We start from the raw sequence: 23,637 nt of genomic DNA on the forward strand, positions 1-23,637 counted from the left end.
AAACTGTCATTTCTTCCAAGGACACTTTAAAGCTTAAGATTGTCTAATATAACTGATAATTTTGTGTTCTCCTCTTTTGTAGAGACCCCTAAGATGCCTCTGTCTGACTTAAAAATTGTTACTTGCATGATAAAACAGTAAATTTAAATGTTGGTTTTCTTTCTCCTTTTGGTTAACAGCTTTAATGACAGCTACAAGACCTTTGTTAATCCTCCTACTGGGCCTTGTGTTGTAAACAAGTTGATAAACTATGTCAAAGTTCTTAAAAACTTATAATTTTAAAGACACATACAAGGTTATAAACAGATGCTAAAGAGTCAATGATTTGACACACTGACTAAAATCAGTGGGGAATGTTGTACCCTAAGAAAATAGCTTTGTTATATGTGTATTATAGCAAACCTGTATAGGGGCTTACTAAATGTGTTTGTTTTATCTTTTTTCCCTAACTGATATGTTAAGGGACCTAATTGATCTGTTGAGCAACACTCTCCTCTGTAAAGAATTGCAAAAATCTCACCTAATTGATATGTTAACCATTGTTGCTCTCTACAAACTACAGAAGCTGTGCTAAAACAAGCTAACAAGGGTTGTTAATCACTGCTAGGAGCCTCTATTCTCCGCTAAAGAGCTAAGAAAAACTAGAATGGCAATTAATTTACATTTGTTTAAAGTAACCTGCTTGTGTGCAGAGAGATTTGCGTGTGAGTTTAACCCTTTACCCTGACCTTGACACATTACCGCCGTTTTCTGTTCTGTATGGCGCCTTATTGCCTCCCTCTCCCCTCACCTATCTATCTAGGCCATAAAGAATTTGGGTTTCTGGTGACCTCCCCCTGACCCGGTGATGATCTGTTGTAAAATGAGCCTGCCCCAATTTTAAGAACTGCTTAGCTTAAAACAAATTACCGGGTAATACTATGGCCCAAACCCCAATCGGTGCTTTCCTTTTGTTCTGTATATATCAAATGAGTTAGATATCAGGTCTTCGTAAAACTTAAGTTCCAGCGTCTCATAACTTGTGACCCCTTCGCACTCACTAGCGAAGACAAGCTGTCCTGAGATAATTAACTGTCCACTTTCTTCTCCAAATATTGCTGCAGACGTGCCACTCTGAGATAATGTCAGTCTGCAGGATGAAAATAATTTTTAAAAAACACCAGAAACTCCCTAGATTGTCAGAGCTAAATAGACAGCAATACAGTTTCCAGACTCGGGTCAACAAGTTTGATGGCTCTACAGGTTTCTTTGTTTCTCTCCCCCCGCCCTTTCCTCCAGCCCCTTTTTAAAGTCCTCCCTGCAGCTTCTAGGGGACGGTCTCCAAATTGGCTCCCGGAGACTGGTCGCCAGGCCTGAAAATAAGGCCTTTGCCACTAAATTTTCGGTCTCTTGCCTCCTTGGATTTTATACCGGGGCTCAAGTTATAACATAGATAACTGACAATAAGAATTATTTTGTTCTATAGTAATGCTCAGTGTGTGCTAAATTCTATTTCATTTAAGTTATGGCTTTCTACCAGAAGATTGTAATACAGAGAAAGTGTCTGTTAAAGTTATCTATTCTTGTTAATACTGAAAATATTATGCTCTGCCCGGTACATACATGTCTTTCATTTGTATGCTGACAAGTGAACTTTAATTAATTTATGGAACACTTTGTATAGTTTTATCACTTTATAATGTTTTTCCCCCATTATGTTATTGGGGTTGCAATTTTGATGACAGCCTGACTTGAAGCTAGTTTAGGACACTGAGTCATTCAGATTGTATACTAAAGGCATTACAAACACCATAGGAAATAGAAAAATTAGGAAAAGTGTACTAGTCAGATTGTCACTGGGAAAGAGGAGTGAATATATCTATCAGTTTTGCTTTGGTATCTATCTCAAGCCCCTTCAGTAAATAGTTAAGTGGTTAAACCTCATGTTCTTTTCAATATGTGGGGCCAGCTTTTTTTCTTCATTTTAAAATATTTTGTTCTTTAGTGTATGTATGAATGAAGAACTTCTGTGATCCTTTCATCTCAAAGGACACACTGTGGACAGAATATCAGATAAGAGAGGAAAACATTTCAAAGAAGACTATCTGGCTTAAGATCAACACATTAAAATTCTGACTGAAATATGCTATTGAATAGACTATTCATTTTTCCATGTTTGAGTTATGTTAAACTCAATGAAATTTACTGACAGAGAAAAATGAAATTGTAATATTTAATTGATTATTTAAAATATAATAGATTCTTAATTTTTTAAATCTGATGAAAACACAAACATTAAAATTTAATCAGTCATAACAACCTGATAACTAAAACAATGTTCTTTAAAACACAGAGTCCAATTGTAAATGAAACTAAATATAAAGCACCGTACAGCCCTTCTGTTAGGTAAGAGGTTGAAATTCCAACAGAAAGAACAAAACTGGAAGTGGTTTCCCACAAGCAGGAGAAGTACTATAACTTCTTCTACATAAATTTCAATTTAATACCAATGGAAACCAATCTGAAATAAAAATGAAAGCATGTATACTTATATTTTCATGAATGGGGAATCCATCTATATGCAAATATACCAAATAGAGGGGTACAAGTGTGTGTGTGTGTGTGGAATGTAAAAATGCAGAATAAAAGAAATTTGATACAAAAATTACAATTTTAAATGCAAGGAAACTCATGCATGAACAGACAATAACAATGTTGCAGGAATGACTGAATTATTTACATGCATATGCACACACACACACATTATATAATTAACAAAACACCTACAAAATCCTCTACATGCATTTCAAAAATTCTACATTTGTATTTTGTTTTTAATTTCAAATTTTTAGTTCACATATTTGAAATAAAGAACAGTTTATCTGATAGTTTAGACTTACTATTTCTCCAGCAAAATGGAAAGGTTGTATGAATTATTGCTTTATATTACTTAATGTTGTTGAATTACTGCTTTGCCAAAGTAAAAACATAAATGAATGTTAAAAAAATAGAGATTAAAAAATAAAAGTCTTGAGATATGAAGGGACAAGGGGACATATTGATCTAGCAGAAAGAATGTGTCAGCTTCCCATTTCAAACCATGTCTAGCCATTTGACTTAAACCAACTCAGCTGACACCATGTGTTCATGTAAGGGACACAATGTTTTCTGAACAAATTAATTCTGCATAGTGAATTGTTAATACCTCGTCGAATACTAGAAATTTGATAAATTTACACTGCCTCTTTTCCTCCTTTTTCCCTGTACTCTCTTTTTTGTGCTTTCAATATCTCTATATTTCTTTTAGCATGGATCAGTTTAACAGCTCAGAGTATCAGTGTCCTGGAATCTTGAACACTGAGGACTGCCTTTTAAGAACAGAGGTTAAGGATAAAATAGATATTTCTTGATTTTTAGAGTCATTTTTATTATAAAACAAAAGACAGAAAAGTGCCACTAATTAAACCTTTACATTCTGTTTTTACCTGATAATGATTTTTACATTTGCTACACATACTGAAACTATAAAAGTTATTATGTACTTTTTTTAAAGTTCAATTTAAAATAATTTTGTCTATCATAATATTTTTATTTCACTTTAAAATTCATCTTTTGCTTATATTCAGAACTCAACTGCTTCAGGATATCAGAAAAACAAAAAATATATGTACTTCACATAAAATCTTTCCACAGTTTTGCCACTTTCCAACTGTATAACATTTTCAAATGTGGTAATTTCCCTTAATGAAAAGTGCTTAACCTATCATGTACTGAATAAAAGCATACTACTCCTAGAATGTGTGCTCCTTCCATACATATATTTTATATATAGTCTATTCATTCAGGGGCTATTACCAGAGAATTGTACTTTAGCATTAGTTTTTCCACATTTTTTTTATACCCTTTTGTCTGTGGTCATCAGTTTGAACATGCTACCTGCTTGATTTTACTTTCATTCTCAACTACTCTATGAATATGAATGGCCTCTCTCTCTCTCTCTCTCTCTCTCTCTCTCTCTCTCTCTCTCTGTATATATATATGTATATATATATGTATGTATATATATATATATGTATATATATACATATATAGTTTTTAAATAAGTAGAAGATGCAGATAAATTTTGTTTCCTCAGCATCTTACTATTTTTCCTTTATAGATATCTGATTATATATTTATATGTACAATAGGTTCGCAGTGAGAAAACTTTTATGTGGTTTATTTGTATTTTGTAGACAGTGACCATTTAGATGATAAGTTACTGATTCTTAACCACGCTGAATGTTGGCTGAAGTCATACTGTGTTTGCTGACTGATGATACTGCTTGATTTCATTTATTTATATCAAAATCTCCCTTAGTTCGTAACAGTTTCCACTATAAAAATTCTATCAAAAAGATGTTTATTTTTATAGTTAAAAGTCAAAATAATTCTTACTTTAATATTTTGTATTCTTAATTTCTAATGTACTAAAGGTAGAAAAGCAATGTAATTAATAAAGGTTGAGAACGTCAATGTGTATTTCTGTTACAATTCAATGTAAAACAAACTTGAAACCCTTCTTCATTTACATTTAGTTTATTATAAATCCAAGTGACTAACAGAATATGGACTCTAAATTGAGGAGAAAAGAAAGCTAAGGCTTACTTGTTCTGAAATTATAAATATGTTAATTTTATTTTGACATATTACTTTTATAATAAACATTATATAATACTTCCCTGAATGTTCAATAAGGAGTAGAAGACAATACAAGTTTTGCGGTCTCAGAGTCAATAGTTTGTCACTGCCTGTTTCAGGACAAATAAGTTAGTTCTCTCCATACTGTTTTGTATCTTGCTGTTAATTTAAGATCTCTCAGTTTTACTGTTAATTTACTTGCTTCCTACCTAAGTCTTCTTAGAATACTATTAACTCTTAGGTTTCACTCATCTTTAAGAAAAAAGAGGAGCTGAGCATAGTTTGGAGACTTACAGTGTTAGCTACTGTATCAAATTACAGCAGGCTGGAACCATTAGTTCCTAGATTCTTTTCCAATTTATTGCCCACTTTTTCTTTGTGGATGCGAACAGTTGGGGGAATACTTACACTCACGAATTCAAGATCATCAGCAGCAGTATAGTGAACTCTCATCTCAAAAGATGCATGCATACATATATGCATGTATACATAGGTACATACATACACACATACTGAAATTTAAGGCATCTTGCACACCAATAGGTTCTACTACAATTTTTAAAAGAATAAAGTCTTAGTTACTTTTCTTCCTGACAAAATACTTGACACCCAAAATTAAGCAAGGAAGGTTTGTTTAGCTCACAGTATGTGGAGGTTTCAATCCATAATCAATTGACTCCAAGGGAAGGAAGCATAGCACAGGGGCAACACTTTAAAATGACCGAAGACAGCAAAAGCAGCAAAAATAAAATGAGTGACTAGTCACTTTTTTTCCTTATATTGTAAATAGGGTACCCACCCCACAGTTCACTTAGAAAATGCATTTGTCTGCAAACTAGTAATTTTAGCTTGTTAGCGCTCACAATATCTCCCTGCCCTCCCCTTGAACAGGATGAGGTAGTTTACAAATTAAGGATGCTGGCTCCCTGCTGATCACTTATACTTCTAAATTTCTCAAGTTGACACAACCATTACAATAAATTATCAACCATTGCAATAAATATCAAAAGAAATATGGCCTGATATCTATTTTTAATTTTTACAATACTTGGATATTTCATTTGTTTTCTTTTTCTGCCTCCTGATTCCTCTTACTTGTGTTCTGTTGATCTACACTACTGACATTCTATGTTCTAAACAAATGGCTAACATTTTATTTATAGTTGGCATTTTCTATAAAATACATTAATAAGTAAAAGTAGGTATACAGTTATGATGCTGAAACACAGCCAAGCCAGCAACATTAATCACTGTGCAATTGCCATCTGCAGTACACAAATTTTGGAATTTCTTTCATAAGAAAGCAAAAATAATAAAAGGTTCTTACCCATTCTTTTTCCTTTTCCCTAACTTGACTTTCCTGTTTCATTTCAGAATAAGCATCTTTGAAAGACTTGACACAAATTATAATTTCTGATTCTTCTCCTCTCATTATCTTTTGAACCTCGACAAGTCTTTCTGATCAATAATATTCACATCTTCAAACTCTCAGTTATCTATGGTTTCATGTAGCTTTTGCTAGAACCACTATGTTTGATGCTGATGTTCACTCCTTGAAATAGCTTCTTCTTTTGTCTTGAGGGATTTATTAGTCAATTATGACTCTAACAAAATATCTTAACATGGCTAACCTTATAAGTAAAAAATGGATTCCTTAGCTAGTGGCTCTGGAGTATCAGGTGGCTTGAGGTGACAGCAGGTTGGCTCTGATAAGGATCTAGTGGTAAATGGCAGAAATGTGTCCAAGAGCTTGATCACATGATACAGATAGCCAGAGAGTAATTCAGATCAAGGCTCATTCTTGTAAATACTTACTGTCATGAGAACTACTTTTATGTCTTCCAAACATGGGACTTAAGTGACCCAAGGGCGTTTCACTACTTCCCAGTTCTTAAAGATTCTACTGCCTCTTTCCCCTTGCCATAAACACATAAACCTTTGGAGATCATCAATATCCAACACAGCAGAGGGTTGCCTTGACTTCTTAGGTCCTCTTTCAAGCTATTGTGCTACTCTAATTTCTTTGGTGGTTCATTTTCTTTCTTCTATCCTCTAACTTTTGAATATTCACATATTTGTTCTATTTACAACTTATGCAAGTGATGTAATCCTGTATCATGACTTTAAATATCATTATCTTCTTCTAACTAGATACCAAATTTACACCTTGGGTTACAACCCTAACCCTTACTTTTTAAACTTTATACTTTTATTTCAATAATTACTTTAATGTGCCATGTGTAATGTCGGCAATCTTGTGGCTTAAAATATACAAAATAGCACTTTTAATCATGCCCTCTTGATCATATCATTCCATAGCTGTCCTAATAAAAAGAGCTCAACTGTTCCTATAGTGGTTCAGGTAAAATGTTTCAAAACATCTTTATCTTTATTTACATTTTTGTACTCCATATCTAGTCAATCAGCAACTCTTCCCTTAAAAGTATCCTAATTCTGACCGTTTTTTCCCACTTATACCTAGTTCATTTTATATGTATATATTATAATAATGCATATATTATAGTCTCCCACTGTTAAAAAATCTTATTGCACCATTCTTACTCTTGTGACATCATAAAGTGTCTACCTAATGAGAAGATGTGAGACAAATGACATCAACACTGTAACATAGGACTAGGCTGCTATGTAAGTTACTTGAACACAAGCATTGGTATATTGCAAAGAAAGATGTAAAATATTTAAAGTTGCACTTAATTATTGTGATTTGTTACCTTGTAAGCTAATATTCTGTATCTGACAGGTCTTTTGAAGTATTACATACATGTACATATTCCTGAAATTATTACTTTGATTTCTAAAAACTTGATTAATTCTAAGATTAGGCTGAAAACATGCACAAGTGAACTGAATATTATAATTCTTGCAAATGCACAAGACATTTGGGGAAATAGAAGACAAATCAAATAATTTCCAAGTAAATGGATTCAATAAATGTGATTTTCCATGCTTTAATATTCCTTATTCTACTAAGAAATTATTGAATTTCCCCTACTGCCCTGTGATAGAGTATTACAAAATACTTGTTCAGAAATATTTTATTTTATTGCTCTCTTCATAGATTTGGCCCCTTGGTGGATATGTGATTTTTTTCATCTCATGCTGCTGTCTTGATGGTAAAATACTACTGCACTCTAAAATTATTTTGCAAGTAATTTTATGTATACTTTAGGTTGTCCCATAATATAATTCTTTCATTTCTAGTAAGTTATACTAATGCATTAGCTTTTTTAAAATCACATTTGTATTCTATCCATTAAAGTAAGTTACAGGAATGCTGCAGTTAGCATTTATTGTTTTATTCATTTCTGAGTAATTCCTCACCTAATTCCTAAGGAGAAGAGATCTGAGGTGATGGAACATTGATGTTGTCATGATAGCAATAAAATAAACCTGAGAAGATTTAAGCCTTGATCCTTCTGCAAAGTCATCAAAATGTTCCAGTCGAGTTAATTATGATAATGTACCACAAATAATTATAGAATCACAGGGTAAGGTATTTTTCTTCACTCTGAAAACCACATGAACTATTATCTGTCAGAAAATCTAATTATAAGTCTGATGATAATTGGACTAGATGGCCAGATGACAGTCATTCACAAACTTAAGCTTATCTGTGGGTCTCACAATGTCTAATTTTAATCTGCTCTTTGCTCTCAATTATGAAACATTAACCAGGCAGGTATCAGCAGATAACACGCTAAAATTACTAGTTTGCAGCCAAATGCACTTTCTAAGCACACTTAATGACTGCTCTTAATAATTCATGCAGAAGGCAGTCTAGTGGCTGTATAATATAAAGAAATGAATGTTAATAGTTTTAAATCACAGTTAATCTTTGTTCTATCACTTATTATCTGCAGTTCACTTTTCTTCTGTGGACCACAAATTTCTCATCTGAAAAATGTTAGATAGTATTATCATTCAGCATGTTTTTCATTCTAATAATGAAATCCATATAATTTATATTTTGTCATAATGCTGATACCATTTAGTTAAAAGTATCTTTAACTGATATGCTTCTGTGTATAAAAAATAGCTGTTAAATATGTTAACCAGAATGGTGGTAAATATCTGTATCCCAGCACAAAAGAGTCTGAGACAAGACAATTGCTACAAGTTAGAGGTCAGCCTGCAGTGCAGAGTGAATTCAAGGCCAGCCTGAACTACAAAGTAAGAATCTGTCTCAAAAGAGAAAGACAGGAAAAAGTAGAAACCGAATTCAAGTGTGATCTTAAAATTAACTTTAATGAAGGAATTTGTATTAATGCTATGTAATGAATACAAATACAGAGTAAATACGTATACAGTGATTCAGAATGCAGAGGAGCTTTTACCCAGCATTTTCACTTTCCCCCTAGGTTCTCTTTTGCTTTTTGTAAATGCAGAATATATTTCAGGAGAAAATTTTAAAATGTCAAGAAATTATATTGATTTAGAAAATATGTGGAGTTAAAATAATATTATTTTAATCAACTATTGTGACTCATATAAGTAAACATAGAAATATATTTCTTAAATTATAAATATTAAATTATTTAACATGTAAGTACCAAAATTCATTACTATTGAATGTCCTCCTAGCACTAGAGTGAATTACTGGTATCTATATGAAGTCACCTTCTTTTATGTGTGCATGTGGATTGCAAATCAGAAGCAAATCTTAAAGCTTTAGAAAGAATTTGTTGTTTCTCATTATTATAATGTCAGCTTAGTGAACAGACATATGTCTATGCATGAATTATCCCAATTATTTAAAAAGGACTTGCACACTGATATAATATAGTTTAGCACTAAATTTAATTCCACCTACTGCCCATTACAAAGGTGATGAGCTGCTATTAATTTTCTTCAGATCAGGTAGCTATAACAATGAAAAGTTTAGTATGTTTTTATTTACAGTGAATAAATTGTTCTTTCTCTGACAAACACCCTTCAAACACAGGTAATAGTTAATAAATGAGTTAATAATAATACTGCACTATGAGAAAAAGGTGCAGATATGTTGTGATGCGAGTTATAAATTATTTTAAGTATAGTTTTGGTTTCATGACACTGAAGTATGAAAAAGTAAAAGTGGTATCTGTTAGCATATGTATCAGCCAAAAATGTTAGAAAATCCTATGCAGTAGAGAAGTGCTCTAAAAAAATGAATTATCACTAAATGTACAGAAGAGAAATCATTTTCTCAATTTTGAGGATCACTTTTATTTGACAGTTTAACTTATTAATTAATTAATTATTACCAATCTAGAATAGTAAAAATTCATGAATTTTGGGGGAGAAACCATATTTAATCTTAGGTGAAAATAAATTTAAGTGTTTCATACCTGGTAGAGAAAAAAATTGAATTTTTTAATACAGAGTAGAAGTGCAATGTCTTCTCAATGAAAAAGCAAATTTCAGGATATTGGTGGGGCAAGTGTGTTTATATTCTCATTTCTAGATAAGGTTAGAGAGCAGAGAATTTTATGCAGCCTTTGTAAGTTTACATACACAGAGGCTCTGCAGAAAGGATATACTAGCCGGGGCACAGTACTCCTTACTCAGGATCTGGAAGGTAGCAATAGCAGTGTAAAGGCTCCCACTGCACACGAAAGCAGCTCTAAGAATAACACGCAGGAATCTCACAGACTCCTCTATAGGTGTACCAGGCCATCTAAGGGACTACAATCATGGTCTGCTCTATATATAATGTTATGGCTTATGTTTGACTTATTTTCTTTCTTTAATGTTTTGCTTCCTATAGTAAATTGTTTGATTGCACCAGTTGCTTAAATTACTGGGATAATGCTAACAATACCACTAAATGCTGTTCACTACTTTCAAGAGATCACCAAAATAGTGATTAGATGATCGCTTGATGAACAAATCTGTAGTATCGGTATTTTAACATTTAAAGGAAAATATAGAGGATACTGGAAGTAATGTGCCTGTGTACATGGACATAGGTGTGAGGCGAGAAAACTGTCAACTCCTTTTTACAGGTGATATAGGAAAAGGAACTAGTGAAATATAAATGGTAACAATTCCAGTCAGTACAGGTCTAAATTATGCTGTGGCTCCCACTTTGTGAAGAACCAACACAGGTGTATAACTAAAGATACAAAGTTTGAATATTGCTTAGCATATCAAAGAATAACTTTTTATTTTTGCCAAAAATAAAATTTAAAAGGTTTTATTTATTTTAATGAGTTTATTTATTCAGTTATTTATTTTTACTCTTCCAGAATATGTGACAACCTGTCTACTTCTTCCCAGCAAGCTTCACATTCCAGCATCAGATGTAGCTATAGACTCAGGTGCATCAGGCCCCTGATCCAAGCATCTTCATAGATCTACCAATGTGCACAGGAAGTATTTAGCGCAAAATGCAAACAGTATTACTTGAACTATCTGCTAAAATAATAAAGTATTCTTCATTTGGAAGTATGCAGACTTTAAAGGAAAATAACATAATACTTTCCTGCATGTCCTTCACAAAATAAAGTATAAATTTGAATATTATTCTGCATACAAAAATCACCAGTGAAATAAAAGCAAAATTCATGCTGACTTTGGTATTGAAGGAAAAAATATAAAGCAGGTATCTTTTAAGTGTTCAATAACTGAATTAAAATACATTGTTAAGCAGTAAGCAGAAAGCTAGCCTGGTGGCATATGCCTGAAATCTCAGGAGGCTGAGGCAGGAGGATTAGTGTGAGTTCTAGACGAGTCTTGTTTTCACAGTGAGCTCAAGACCACTCTGAACAGGATAGTAAGAAATTGTCTCAAAAATATAAAAATGAACTCTAATAATTAGGAAAATGTTTTTATCAATGAAATAAAGTTAGCAATAAAAAATCTGGATTCAAACCTGTAATTCAGTATTCTTGGAAGCCGAGGCATGGTTATCTCAAATTTGAGCCCAGTCTGACAATTTTAGCACCTTTCCAAGACACTGTCTCAAAAGAAAAAAAAAGCCTATAGATGTAGCTCCATTTAAGACCCTGAGTTCATCCATCAATAACAAAGCTAATACATATATTGAAGACTACACTAAATAAAGTAAAAGTTTGACTGATAGTTTTGGGTACAGATAACAGAAGAGAGAGGGAAGAGTTAATAATTTGTAGAGAAATTAGGAAATTTGAAAATAGAAATAAAATAGAAGTAAAAGGAGCAAAATCTTCAGATTAATATTGAGCATCCTTCATATAACTGGAATTTAAGAATGAGATCAAAATGAGGGCAAAGCAGAAAGCATAGTTGAGGAAATATCCACGTGTTCCCAAATATCTATAAAATATCAGCATAAGAAAAAAATCTCTTAATATAGCAGTGAAGTTGGAAACAGAATTGTCAAAAGCAAAAGATAAATCTTTTGGAAAGAGAAGAATATTGATAAACTCCAGTCAAAAATAGTCAAAAGAAAAATAAAATCAACAATTCGAGGAATGACACATAGTCGCAGGTACTATAAACATTAGTATAACAAGGGAATATTTTGCACAATTTTATGCCAAGTAATTTGGTAGCTTCCATTCATTGGAAGAATATCATTGAAAAAATATAACTTATCAAAAAATAAATCAAAATGTATAGATTATCTATGTAGTACTATGTTTATTGAAATATTACATTACACAAAACTTATAAGGAAACCACCAAATCCAAGAAGTAAGTATATTAAATATTTAAGGCCCAAATAATGCCAGAGCAATGCAAAACCCAAAATCTGAAGCAGAAAAAGCATTACTCAGATAATTATATCTTACAAAAAAGCAAAGAATAATACATATTGATATTGTTCATATATAGGAAAGTTAATCAGAAAGTTATATACATTATTTTAACTGATCTAGAAATATATAAAAAATAGTACATTGTGGCACAGTGGTTTTTACTGCAGAAATGAAATAGTGTGTTTATATTGAAATAATATAACTCATGACATTAACAGAACGGATGAGAAAACAATAAAAAAATTTTCAAATAAGAAGCAAAGGTTTTTGCTCCAATTTCATATTCTTAAAACTTACAAGAAAATATAGGACATCTTTAATTTTTTTTTTATCCGTACCAGGGATTGAACTCATGATTGTTTGCTTGCAAGGCAGGCGCTTATGCCACTGAGCTAAATCCCCAGCCCCAAGGACATCTTCAATTTAATGAAAGGAAAACTATTGTCAACATGAAAATGTAAAATAATTAAAATTATCCCATGCATGATAATTATCCCATGCATTAAAATTATCCCATGCATGATCATCTATAGAAATCTAGATGATCATCAATACTTACTTTGAGAATATTTACTCTAATAAGTAGAAAATGCAGAAAAAGTGGACAAATTCCTAGATATATATGAATTGCCAAAACAGAATCAAGGAGACATAAAAATTCTGAATAGCCAAATGTCAGTCAATGAAATTGAAAATGCAAATAAAAAATTACCAACAAAGAAAAATACAGGTCTTAATGAATTCACTGCTGAATTCTATTTAAAAAATTGACAGAAAATTTAATGCCACTACTGATGAAACTGTTTAAAGAATTTGAAAGGGCAACAACACTTCCAAAGTCATTCCTGGAAGCAAGAATTACCCTGATACCAAAACCAGAAGTCTAACCAAAAAAGAGAAATACCGGTCAATTTCCATAATGAGCATAGATACAAATCTTCTCAACAAGACACAGGCAAACAGAATGCAGCAAAACATCAAGAAGATTATTCAGCATGACCAATTAGGATTCATCCCAGGGATACAAGGATGGTTCAACATATACAAATAAATAAATGTAATACACTATATTAACAGAGCCGAAGACAAAAACCGTACTATCATCTCAACAGACACAGAAAAGGCATTTGACGAAGCCCAAAACCTGTTCATGATAAAAATTCTGCAGAAAATTAGAATAATCTTTATCTCAACCTGATAAAAGCCATCTGTGACAAATCAAAACAAATGTCATAATCTGAAAGCTTTCTTTCTAAAGTCAGGAACAAGATGAGGATGCCCAGTATCAACAGTCTTATTCAAAATAGTTCTGGAAATATTTTCTAGAGCAGTTAGACAAGAGAAAGAACAAAGAAATAAAGATAGGAAAGGATGAAGTTAAATTATCATTATTGCAAATAGCCTAATACTGTATATAGAAGACCTCAAAAAATCTACCAAAAGACTTCTAGATTTAACAGAGGGATTCAGTTGCATCACTAGAAAGTCCACACTCAAAAATCAACAGCATCCCTATGTATAAATAACAAACTCACTGAGAAGAAAATTAGAGAAAAAGGAGCTTCCACAATACCACCTCACCAAAATGAAGTACTTAAGCATCAGTCTAACAAAGAAGGCAAAAAAATCTCTGCATTGAAAACTACAGTGCTCTGAAAAAAGAGATGGAGGAGGATATCAGAAAGTGGAAATATTCCCCAGCTCTTGGTAGGGAGAGCCAACATAGTAAAAATGAGCTTATCTCCAAAATTGTTATACAGATTTCATGCAATATCTATCAAAAGACCATTAGCATACCCCACAGAGCTAGAGAAAACATTCTTAAAATTCACTCGAATGGAGAGATTTAGAATGGCAAAAACAGTCTGGATAACAAAGGCAGATTAGCAGTGGGACTCACAATCCCTGATTTGAAATTATCCTATAAAGCAACTTCAATTAAAACAGCATGATTCTCACAAAAAACCTGAAAAACAAACAAACAGCAAAAACAAACAAAACACTAGAGAGGCAGAAACAATGTCAAATATTCTTAACCACATTTTTGACAAAGGTGTCTAACATACATAGGAAAGAAGATAGCCATTTTAAATAAATGCTGCTGGAAAAACTAGATTTCCACATTCCAAGAACTAAAATTAGACTCATGTTTATATATCACCATGCACTAAACTAACTCAAAATCGATCAATGAACTATTAAAGGTCTGTTAAAATGGAAACACCAAATTGACTGGAATAAAGAATAGATAAAACTCTTGAAGATACAGGTATAGGCAAAGATTATTGAACAAAACTCTGACTGCACAGGAAATACTGCAAAGAATCAACAACTATGCTCTTATTTTGTTAAAAAAACCTTTTGCACAGCCAGAGAAATTATCAATAGAGTAACAAGTCAACATACAGAGTGAGAAAAAATCTTAGCCATTTATTCTCCAGACAAAAGATTAATACCTGGAATATATAAAGAATTGAAAAATATTAGACTTTCTAAATTTAAAGACTTTGTTCACAAATGGGTATCTAAAATGAATAGACACTTCTCAGAAATATAAACAGCAAATATATACATGAAAAAAATGTTCAACATTACTGATCACTTGACCGATACAAAACGAAATTCTATCTCACTCTGAAAGAATAGGTATCAACAAATCAACCAATAATAATGCTGTCAGGATTGTGGGGGAATAGGAACCCTTTTGTGCGAGTGTAGACTGGTGCAACCATTGTGGGAATCAGAGTTAGGACTGAATGTCCCATCTGATCCAGGTATTCTACTTCTTGTTATTTTCCCAAAAGAATTGAAAACGTTATGCAACAACAATATAGGCACACCCATGTTCAGAGGAGCATGGCTTGTAACAGCTAAAACTTGCAAACAACCCAAATGTACATCAACTGAGATATGGATAAAAAGATGTATTATTGTGTGTAGTACTATTCAGTTACAAAAGAGGATAAGCTCGAGACATTTCTAGGTAAATGATGCACCTTGAGACCATATTGTAAGTGAAATAAATCAGACACTTGTGTATATATCACATTGTCTCTCTAGTTAAGAAGTTAAAAATATAAATAATAATCAAAATATAACAGATGTTTTGAAATAGGAAGTAACTGTTTAAGAGGACAGTGGAACAGGATGGGGAGGATGGAAAGGAAAAGAAAAAAAATCACATAAAACAGGAAGATGAAGGCCAAGCTTTATAAATAATCAGGGGAAGAGAGGTTAAAGAGAAGGTAGGCAAATGGGAAACGAAGAGGAACTAAGATATAACATGTACAAATTCCCTGTGGTGGCTGTGATCATATGTATATCTAAACTGTATCAATAAATGTAATTTAAAAGTATTATATGCAAATATTTATAGAAACTTTATCTATAGTATATCCAATCAGGAAATAATCTATATGTGAATGACTAAGTGAACTATGGTATCACCCACAGGAAATAGCAATTTACTGTGAGTTGGTTTGTTAATAAACTAGTGATACAACACATACAAATTGCAATACATTATACTGAGCAAAGATATGTGATACAGCACCATACACTGCATCACAGCAATGATATATATGTTTAGAAAAGGTAAAACAAATCTATAAGCTAGGAATTTTGTCAAAATGGGAATGAGGAGGAAAGGAGAACTGAATACTGAAGAATTTTTTCTGAAACTAAGAAACTATATTATGTACACATTGCTTAAAACTTATTAAACTGTGTGTCTAATATGTGTGTATTTTACTGTACATAAATTATACTCCGATGAAGTTCTTAATCACTAAGCATATTTAAACTATTTCAGAAGAATCAATTAGAATATTGAATGAAATAAAAATTGAAATCATACTTTTCTGAAACAAAATTACAGCTAAATTCAGACTTTCTTAATGTCCAATTCGAGGATTATGGGAAGTACTGAGGAGCACAGTTCCTCAGTCTTGGTGTTACTGACATTTTGGAATGAGTTATTTTTGCGGTGAGACCCTGCCTTATGCATTAAATGATATTTAGAAACATTCTTATCCTTTACCCAGCTAGTAAGATCTTGCCCCAGTTGCAACACTGAAAATGACCTCCAAACAATATTTAATTTCTCAAAACTGGGTTGGAGGTTGGAGGAAATTTCCACACTTGAGTATTACAGAGTTGGAACATCATGTCTGTGTTCAGACAGACATGGATAGATTTTCAAAACTGTCGATTTTGCGTTTATTGATATTTGATTAAGATTATCATTTGTTTGCCTTCCAGTAAAATATCAGTACAAAGGAATTATTTTCTATGTTAGACATGCAAATATTGACTATAAGGAAAGCCATGTTATTAAAGTAACATCTTGTGACTACACCATTTATGAAGTTTACTTTAACCTTTTGTAGTTTATGATCTCTATTGTATAAATTTATAATTTATAACTGAAAAATCAATTTTAATTTATTTTCCACTGAAAGGTTAATAATATATGAGTCTGACTAAGTGAAACAATTTATTCTGCTAAATGTTAAAAGTAATTTTCTTTGGTCCACCTTTATGTATCATAAAAAGGCATTCAACATATTGTTACTGCTCTCCACTGTGAGATGAGAAAATACAGAATTCTTGATAATTTCAAAATAACAATATAAAACCCTTTAGTAAATATTGATGTAATTTTAAAAAATATTTCTTTTAAAATAATTTATAATCTCTAGAGCTATATCAAAAGTTAAAAGTATATTTGAATGATTTAAAAAATCATTAGACAGATATAAGAGACACAATCAATTATAATACACCTAAGTAAATAAAAATGATAATTTTTCCCTAAATGGAAATTTAGGATAATGTTAAGGAAGCAAGAAAATGTTTCATAGTTAATGATGATATAATAATCTCCATATTTTGAAAAAAGAAACCATCACACTTCTACCAGCTTTTGCCCAATCAGTAATCAAGTACTTATTAATAATGATGCATCCTTTCAGTATGTTAATGAATATTTGCGAAAATAACAGTTTCAAGCTAAATTAGTATAGTTAAAAGGGTCAGCTTCAAATGAAAGGTAGGCTGTAGACAAGTTACAGTCAGTTCTGTGATACAAAAAAGCAGATCTAAAGCAGTTAGTGTAGAAAGTAAAGAAGTGCCGGATGACACATGTAGGATCATACAAAATAGGGAAGAAAAGTCGGGGAGTCATTATTTCTAACTAGGGACACAGCAAGACTGTAGAAGCTCCTTAATGGCTGGTGAAAGAATTTCACCTCAGTACATAAATAATCAGTGGATATGTATCTCTATTTGCATTGAGATACTCAATGGGTAAAGATTTCTAGTTGAGAATAATAATACCATGCAGTAACATACAGTATAAAGAATTCTGAATAAAAGAATTTTTATTATTAAAGAAAAAATCACTAGTCATATTATTTAACTCATCAATTTATGAATAACACAGATGCTTTTTAAAATAGATTCTAGAATTTCTGTATTTTATTATTCTTATGGATAGGAAATACCGCAATGTATAAAATTTACTTAGGGATATAAATACAGTGAAAAATAGTTTTTATTTTTATACTCCTATACATATTTAAAAATATATTTCAAGTGCTTTCTGATTTATCATGAAATGATATCCTGATATGTGTTAAGTTACCATGTTCTGAAAATGTATTTAACCTATGCACACTACCATAAATTGCATCTTAGCAATACAGCATTCAACAGAGTAGCCACTATTTACCCTTGTCATCACATGTCCAGCTAGAAGCTGTGTCTTGCTCCCACTGGTCAGCATTCTGAGAGAGTATCATATTGGTAGCCCAGGGGAAGAATAAAATCAGATATGCAAACAACAGTTCCTACTGAACGGTGTCAGTTCTACACCACTGAAAAAATGAAAAAGCAGTGTGAAATTTCTGTAAGTTAGGAACTGTATATATTTACTTCTGACTCTTGAAGACACAGTATCACCATATTTATAACATAGGAAGGAGACTAGGTTGTTTTATAGACTCTGATTATCCAATGTCACCCGTAAGATTCCTCAGGTAAGACCAGCTTAGTTAAAAGAGAGGACATTGACAGGTTTTGTCAAACACAGGTAACCCTAGAGTCCTTAACAAATCTATATTTGGAAAAATCTGATAAAATAGTCAATACTGTGAATTTTGTAATCTGAAAGTATCTTCCATGACCATCTTTCCCCTTCCTGAACAGAGATGTGATTTTCCATGTATCAGACACTGTTAAAACAGTCTAATGAGGATGAGAAAATATATTTCTGTCGTTGCATATATGTGACAATGCTGTAGATGCACAGGTCAAAAAGCAGTGTCAGAATAATTTATAGCTCAAGACAATCATCTATTTCCATATATATATATATATATCCATATATATATATGTATTTTTAGTACCGTAGATAGAACTCATGACCTCACGCTTGCTAGGTCACTTATGTCACTGAGCTAAATCCCCGGTCCTATTTTGCAATATATTAAGAAAACAGAAAATATTTTTCATAATATTTTTCATAACATTTTCCTATTAACTGGAATCTACTGTTTGTTGTAGAAAAGCCCAAATACAAGAATAAAGAATAAAGATATCTATGGCTTTAATGAAGTCTACACCAGAGATAAAACAAAGTTAAGCAAAACAAAGAAAACTAGAGAAAAACTAACAAAAATGGCACTTACCCATATTTTGCAAAATTTGCCCAGTATTTCATTATGGATCTACTCAAAATTTCTTCCGCTTTTGTGTAATTAACTCTTCTTTCCAGAGGTAAACCAAAGACAAATTCAATTTCATAGCCGTGCATCACTCCCATCCATTCAGGCCAAGGAAGTTTAGAGGATCGGTGTTCAAAATAATAGAAAAAAGCAGGACTTCCTAAATCTGAGAACCTTTTGCCAAACTCCAGGGAAGGGCATATGAAATTATAATCTCCTACAACATCATCCAAAGCCTCACGGTAGTTTTCGGGTCTCTGGTCATCGAGCCAGTCTGCATAGTGGAAAAGGATTGATTCCCTGCCAAATTCACTCGCTCCTGGAAAGCATATTTTTAAACCTTGTTGAAACTGACTTCTATTTATGATACTGTTATTATCTTTGCTGAAACCAGGAACCCTGTATACTAAAAAAGCTGTGCCTTCATCTTTATTTACACCCACCAAAATCTGAGTTTTTTTAACTTGTCCACGCTGGAGTAAAGTCTCTGGCATGTCAGTGAGAAAATCACCATCTACCGTTGGACCAAAAATTACAGATAGGAGAGTATCGTAAGGGAGAACAAATAGTTCATTCCGAAGAATTTCTTGGGGATCTTTATTTTGAAGGCATTTTATCATCTCAGTCTCATTGTCTTTAAAACAACCAGTAAATTTAGCCAAACTCAATGTTCTGTTCTTTGCTTCATAAGGAGACATTACTGCCCAAGATGCACTAGGTGACCCACTTTGCAAAATGGCTCTGGTGAAGAGAGGGTGGCTTTTAGGAGAAAACAAATGAAGCCCAACCGAAGCTGCTCCTGCGCTTTCTCCAAAGAGAGTGACGCTTGCAGGATTTCCCCCAAAGGCTGCTATGTTATTCTGGACCCACTGAAGAGCCAATTGTTGGTCAAATAAACCCATGTTTCCAGAAGCTTCAGAATTTCCTGGTAAAGCTAAGAATCCTAGGGCACCCACTCTATAATTCATTGAAACTACAATAACTCTCTCAACCTGAGCCAGAAATTTTCCATCATAAACGTGTAAAGAGGATGTCCCAGTTTGAAAGCCACCACCATAGATCCATATCATTACAGTAGCATTTTTTGGCTTTGGTGCTGGAATCCACACATTAAGATATAAACAATCTTCACTGAGGTCAGTGTTTGGATTCCACATCTCTGACCCATGGAAACCTGGGAAGCTTTCATCTATGTTTTGATGGCAAGAATTTGCATATTTTGTGGCGTTCCAAATTTCAGACCACTTGTCCAGGGGTTGTGGCTTCTTAAATCGAAGTCTACCCACTGGTGGCTGTGCGTAGGGAATTCCAAGAAAGGCAGTGACTGTGCCACCGAGAACTGGCAAGTTCATTCCTCTGACTTTTCCAGTCTTGGTTGTAACTATGATGTCCTCTTCAGCATGACATTTCTCGACAAGCATGCAGAACAGAAGAAACCACAAAGTAAATGGGGTACTTGTGACTGCATGTTTAGTCTGCATATTGATTTCTAAGAGGAAGGTAAGTAGAAAGTTTGATCAGCCTCATGCATATAGTGTTATAAATTATTGCTGACAATTTATAAAAATATAGTAGATAGTAATCTTATATACATCTGCTACTACTAAAAAGGCCTGCACAGGTTTAGAAAATATAAGTAAGATACTTCAGATTTTAATTTAGAAGAGGAATCAATAGAATGAAAAGTACAAGTTATTTCTTTTTTGAAATATAAAATCTCTAAAAAGAAAATGTTGTATCTGAATCAGAAAGCTTGACCCAGTCATATATAATGTTAATTTTGTGCCATACTCATTCACATCAAATGCAGCATACTTATGTTACATATAACTTCTACGTTGGTTAACAGAGAAAACAAACACATATGTATTTTCTGAAATATGATGGCAGGGTGGTTTGTGATCCACAGAATTATCTCTGTTCTTTAATGTTCTATAATACTGTTCACGGTCCCTTTGCCTAGTGATTTCTTCCTCTGTGCAATCTTAGTTTATCTACAAAAGAGAGTTTAGAGAATTTATTCATAGAATGTCAGAAAAAATATTGTATGCCAATGTGTCTTAAAAATTGTAAAAACATTAAACTTGTTTCCATAAAAACAAGCATATGTCAAGAGACCTAAAATTGACAAAAGCAGGTGACATATACAGGAAAAGGATGAAGGCCTTCTCTGCCTGACCTCCAGTCACAGGAGGAAGCACTGTGATGCCTGGAAGAAGATGCTGGTTTAGAAGCCATCAATTCTACACAATATTTTAAATTTGTTAGTAGATTAAAGCATAGCCCATTGATTACATGTGTCAGTCCCATTTTGATATGGATAAAATGACTGAAATCAAAAGACTGCAGCTGGGAAAATACTGAGATAATTGGAAAAAACAAGAGTAATATTTATGGACTATAAAATAATACCTGTTTGGCATTTTGTTAATTAATATTTGTTTAATGAGGAAGAGACAATTTGGAGAGATAAAAGTTTTATCAAAATTTCATATTGCAGAAGTGAGCTTGTTTTCCATAAAAAGTGTGTTCTGAAATGCCATGTGATACAGGGATTATAAATGTATACCAAATATCATTTCAGGGAACTGTTATCTTTATATAACTGTGAGAAACACAATTAACATACTCAATTGTCAGTACTGATTCATGTCCACGTAATAATAACCAAATTTCTCTAAGGTACAAAATAATCCTTTTATTTTTTCTGATGAAATAATGGTAAATCCAGCCGATGTGACCAAGAAACTAATTCCAATGCACTGTACATTTGCATTGATCTGTTCTTTGTTTTAGATTTCTTTAGGATTCAGAATATAAGGAGCTAGCCTAGTAACTATTTTCTTAGACCAAGAATAACTAATTTAAATCAGTCCTGTTCACTGCTGTTCTTGAGAGCAATAGTTATCAAAAAGTATTTTTTTATTTCAACAAATGTCTGAATAAACTAAACATGGGGTATGGCATTTGGGCTACATCTAAATTTGTATTGACTGTATTTAAAGCTATATATTATTCTAGCAATCTCAAAATCATGAGCAATATAACTTTATGATTGTTATAAAAACGAACATTGTTTTTAAGTCAAATCACAAATTATTTTTTATATTCTCTGACTTGGTATAAATACTATTCAAAGGCACAATGTTCTAACACTTCCTTTATGTATCACATTTAAGTAGTGTAATTATGATCAATGTAATTTTTGTGTTGTAAACACTAAGAATGAAATAGTCTGTAGTATTAATAATCTAAAGATTCTGCTCACCTGACACTAAAGTAATTTAATATTTTTTACAACAGTCAGGTACACTATTACTATAGTCCTTTTTATTCTTTCTTTTTTCACTGAAAGTTACTAAACACATTACTTTAAGTAATTTGAATGGACCTTTGGAGAACCACCAAGTACTGTTTGGTCAGCTGTCCTCTTTCTGAAAGCTTGCTTTGCCCAGGGAATAAGGTGCAGAGCTGGTTCACCCCAAGCTGCATTAATAAACCCTCTGCTTCCGCCTCCTTGACCTAGTCCCTCACTTCTGCCTGGCTCAGCCAGTGTCCTCACAAGGCCAACACAGACACTGTGTTTCTTTTCCTTATTTCCCTCTTTATAAACTTAAATATTAATTTTACTTAAATATTAGTTTCCCTTAGTGCTGATAGCTTTTCTGTCTGAAAATTTTAATTTTTTTCTATAAGAAGTTTAACAATATTATTGCAAAGCAATTATACTTTCTACAAGATATATTGCTTTGTGTACAATTAGTAAATAAGGTAATTTTATTTTTTATTTTTCAGCATCTAAAAGTGTGCACAGTCATTCTCATGTTACTTAATTTTATTCACATATATTTTTAATGTTTTTATTTATTCTGTTCCAAGTAGATCAAGATTTTACATGGCGCTATTATATGATTTAAAGTCATTGCTTTTTCAACAGTGACATCCACGCCCTTTTTCCTTGTAATTGATAGCATTACAATCATGATAAGTATGTATTTACCAAAGGATGATAATGTACTTCCAATTCATATAGCATCTGTTGAAGATCCTTATGTACTGTACTAGTAAATCTTCACATGATGTGAAAACTTGCACCTATACACAGGCTCAGTGTACTCTAAGATTTTTACATCTGCCAGTAGCACTTTATTTAAAAAGCATCCATTTCGCTTTTGTCAAAGTTAGTTGTTGTATCTTCTAACACATGGTACTGAAGTTTTTCCATTGAATAGATACATATATAGTGATTAAACAATCAAATATTAAAAATAAAATAAAATGGCATTTTATATTTAATAATAATTAAACACAATAAAACTTACTGCTTGTCCAATGAATTTTGGTACACCTGACTACTGTCATTAAACATTAAGTTCTGTGAGTACCTATCATGTTTCTCATAAAAATGGGCAAATTTTTCTCCATATACAACTGAAGTATGAATATAATCGATTAACTTATTGAAGGAGCACTTAATACTTGAAACAAAGATGTGAGTTTTGTTTGGAATG

General features: G+C 32.4%; 1 protein-coding gene across 2 annotated transcripts in view; it reads right to left on the reverse strand.

Annotated features, from left to right (window-relative positions):
• Positions 1-23,637, reverse strand: part of Bche (butyrylcholinesterase) — a 69,674-nt gene that overhangs the window by 43,511 nt on the left and 2,526 nt on the right. For both annotated transcript variants that reach the window (XM_003469358.5, XM_005003457.4), the window contains exon 2: positions 19,091-20,615. In XM_003469358.5, coding sequence (XP_003469406.1) covers positions 19,091-20,607 — 1,517 coding nt within the window. In that variant the 5' untranslated portion in view covers positions 20,608-20,615. The remainder of the gene's footprint in view (positions 1-19,090; positions 20,616-23,637) is intronic.

Source organism: Cavia porcellus, unplaced genomic scaffold, assembly GCF_034190915.1.
Source record: "Cavia porcellus strain 051 isolate PalLab524CR breed Dunkin Hartley unplaced genomic scaffold, mCavPor4.1 scaffold_5, whole genome shotgun sequence".
Taxonomy (NCBI): Eukaryota; Metazoa; Chordata; class Mammalia; order Rodentia; family Caviidae; genus Cavia; species Cavia porcellus.